The 3,501-nt window shown below is 30.2% G+C and overlaps 1 protein-coding gene across 1 annotated transcript; it reads left to right on the forward strand.

The window, feature by feature from the left end:
* Window positions 1-77: 77 nt before the first annotated feature.
* LOC125055985 (protein O-glucosyltransferase 2-like) lies at window positions 78-2,654 on the forward strand. The gene is made up of 6 exons (XM_047658788.1): window positions 78-329; window positions 411-619; window positions 752-1,208; window positions 1,299-1,536; window positions 1,911-2,210; window positions 2,448-2,654. The coding sequence occupies exons 1-6, from the start codon at window positions 157-159 to the stop codon at window positions 2,565-2,567; spliced, it is 1,497 nt and encodes a 498-aa protein (XP_047514744.1). The 5' UTR covers window positions 78-156; the 3' UTR covers window positions 2,568-2,654.
* Window positions 2,655-3,501: the final 847 nt, after the last annotated feature.

Raw genomic sequence — 3,501 nt, forward strand, 5'->3', positions numbered from 1 at the left:
ATATAGATTACTTTCAAAATTTATAATTAACATTCTGTGGTTTACGTTTGTTTATTTTTCTTAATGCTATGCTATAAGCTATTCCTATTTCCTAAAACCGTTTGAGATATCACATTAGCTACAAAGCTTTGTACTAATCGTACGAATAATGTAATCATGTTTTTACCATATTATGTTTTAACTAGATTTATTGTATTTTTAAGCATTACTGTATGTTACGTTACATGTGTTGAAAATATATCTATATACGGACCAGGTCTACAACCTCACAAAGTAGTTTTGCCGGCAAGATATTTTTTTATAAACTTTACCCATTTAAATGAGGAATCGTAAGTAGGATAATTTCTAAAGAGTCATCATTTTCATAGTCAGTATTGTTGTGTTTACTGCTAATTACTTCTTGCGTTTAGGTATACCAGTGAGTTTGGCCACCAGGTAGCAGTAGAAATCACTGGAAATTCTCTTAAAAAATCACACTGTAGAATATGGTCTAATGTACTAGATAGAAAGGATGGAACATTTATAGTACGATACAAAGTGTATGAAGAGTGTTCAAAACTGGTTATTAATGTATATTACAAAAGTAAACACATAAAAAATTCGCCTATTGTAATAAAAGGTTTGCTATTATTTAGTTAATGAAATTTAATGAATATTCTTCAAGTTTACTTGTGTAGAAATTCTTTCATAATCTAAGTTATCAAAAACTCCAATCAAATTATTTCAAACATTAATGGTTAATATTTTTTAGAAACAATTCTACCAGATCAGTGTGTGTGCCCCGAAAAAGACTTAAATATATGGTTATTAAACAATGACTGCCCTACCACCTATGAGCAAATACAAAATGATCTCATTCCCTACAATAAGATCAAAATAAGAAATGCAATCAAAAAGATAATAAAATTATACCATAATCCAGAGAGCACAAGTTTTTGTCACTATGTTATAAAAAATAATGAGATTTATAGAGAATGTTATGGAAAACACATTGGTTTTAATATGTTTGCTGATAACATTTTACTAGCCATTACAAGGAAAGTTGTTCTACCGGATATGGAACTTGTGATAAACTTGGGTGATTGGCCTTTGGTTAGAAAGGGTGATGAAAACTTACCAATTTTTTCATGGTGTGGAAGAAATGACTCAATTGACATAGTAATGCCAACTTATGATATCACAGAATCAAGCTTAGAAAATATGGGGAGGTATATTTTGTATTTTTGTTGGCCATTTATTTTAAGAATGCTTGCAATTTTTAAAAAAAAAAATTAAATTCTGTTACTGTTGCTTTACAGGGTCACATTAGATATTTTGTCTGTGCAAGGAAATGTTGACCCGATATGGTCTCAACGTGAGCCACGTGCCTTCTGGAGAGGCAGGGACTCTCGAGCTGAAAGATTAAAGCTGATCGACATTGCTAGAGCAAATCCAGATTTATTTAATGCTTCACTCACAAACTTTTTTTTCTTTCGTGATAAGGAAGCTGAATATGGTCCAAAGTTGCCCCATATATCTTTCTTTAAGTTTTTTGATGTAAGTATTAAACAACATGTTTTGTTAAGGATGACTTACAACTTAAGTTCATATGCTTTTTTCATCTGAAGGAAAGATTGTACATAAGGGCCAGTAATAAATGTAATTTATATTTATTGCTAAATTTGTAGAAATGTAACAAAATGTTATCTATATTTTTTTTAACTTAAAAAAAGAAGACTGTTGTCAGTTAAATATTAACTGAGGTCAATTATGTTGATGATAATAGGTTCAATGATCAGATGAATCATATGTCAGCCACAATATGACCACATTTTTTAAGAGAAAATTTGATCTTTTAATTTTTCAAACCATCTTTATTCTGAGCCATTTTATATTGTTACAAATTATGTATTTTTATAATTCTTTTATAGTACAAATATCAAATTAACATAGATGGTACTGTAGCTGCATATAGACTGCCATACCTTTTGGCCGGGGGTGGATTAGTTTTAAAACAAGATTCACCATATTATGAACATTTCTATAGCCAATTGAAACCTTGGATTCATTATGTACCAGTAGCTAGAGACCTTTCAGATTTGAAGAAACAAATTCTTTGGGCTCAAGAAAATGATGCTGAAGCTTACAAAATTGCCAAAAATGGTAGAAAATTTGTAAACAACCATTTACTGCCTCACCATATCTTCTGTTATCATGTTTCCTTGTTTTCGGTAAGTTTTAACTGATTTTCAAGCATTGAGTAGACAAATGAAGGTTAATTATGGATTAAAGCGGTCTTTGCACATGCATTGAAATCCAAAATATGTTTTGTTTTCTGTGAGATTTAACCCAAAAAGTCAAAGACAAACATATTTACATACTTGTACGACTTTTCAGACTGTATTAAATTAAAGAAGCATCTTTACCATTTGAAACTATTTTTGTTTAATGAATTTTTTTTTGGACAGGAATGGAGTAAAAGAATCGATGGGGAAATAACTGTGGATGAAAATATGACACATGTACCACAGACCAAATTTGAATGTACTTGTGATTCGAAGAAATCAAAAACACATGAAGAACTCTAGAATTAGCTTATAGTGTTGTAACATTCTCATTAGTTATATAGTACAAAAGAAAAACAAACTATTTAAATATATTTTATTTTAAATTGTTTTTAGTTAAGAACTAGTGCATCCCTTTTACCTACAAGATTCAGAGTCGAGACTAAGGGACCTTTCGAGACAGACTCCAATACATCAAAAATATATGGATTTTGACATAAGGCAGTCACAGTTACCCCTTAAGTCTCGTTTCTGAAACAGTAACTCTTAACTTTTGTATGCCAAAAACGTATTGGATTGGACATACGGCAGTCATACTAAGCTTAGGGCTTAGAAACTGACCTATAGTATAACATGTTATCAGTAGATAACTTGTAAACACCATGCACACAATATAAAGCAAAAATTTATTATATTATATGTCTTATTAATATAACATTTTATAATACATAAAACTTTAGCATGTAACAAGATTTATAAATAAATAAATAAATTTAAAATCATTAGAACACTAGGCAATGATTTTAAGTTTCAAAATGTGAATTTCGATTTTTCTTTTAAAACTCTTATGAATTTGTTATAAAGCTACATACAACCTTTTTGGTTTGGGCCTCATATTTCTGGATTGTTTTGTGATTATTATTTTTTTCTAATAGACAAATAGGTGATCAGTCTTCTGTGCCTGATACATGATCGGTTGCCTAACTTGAAATCTAGTTTCAAGAGCTGTCAAACCATATAATTTTTGACAGCGCACAAGACGAAAATGTGACTTGAGATACGAATTAGAATATGGACTTTAGAATGACTTCCAAATGCGAAAAACGTATTGGATTTTGACGAAGGGGGGTCACAGTTCGTGCAGTCTCTTTTCTAAATCAGTTTGTGCGGAAAGAACCGGTGAAGCAGTTATGCGAACTAATTCATATTTGCTAAATAAATTACATATTTTTATTTA

The sequence above is a fragment of the Pieris napi genome, chromosome 14 (genome assembly GCF_905475465.1).
Source record: "Pieris napi chromosome 14, ilPieNapi1.2, whole genome shotgun sequence".
NCBI classification, from domain to species: Eukaryota; Metazoa; Arthropoda; class Insecta; order Lepidoptera; family Pieridae; genus Pieris; species Pieris napi.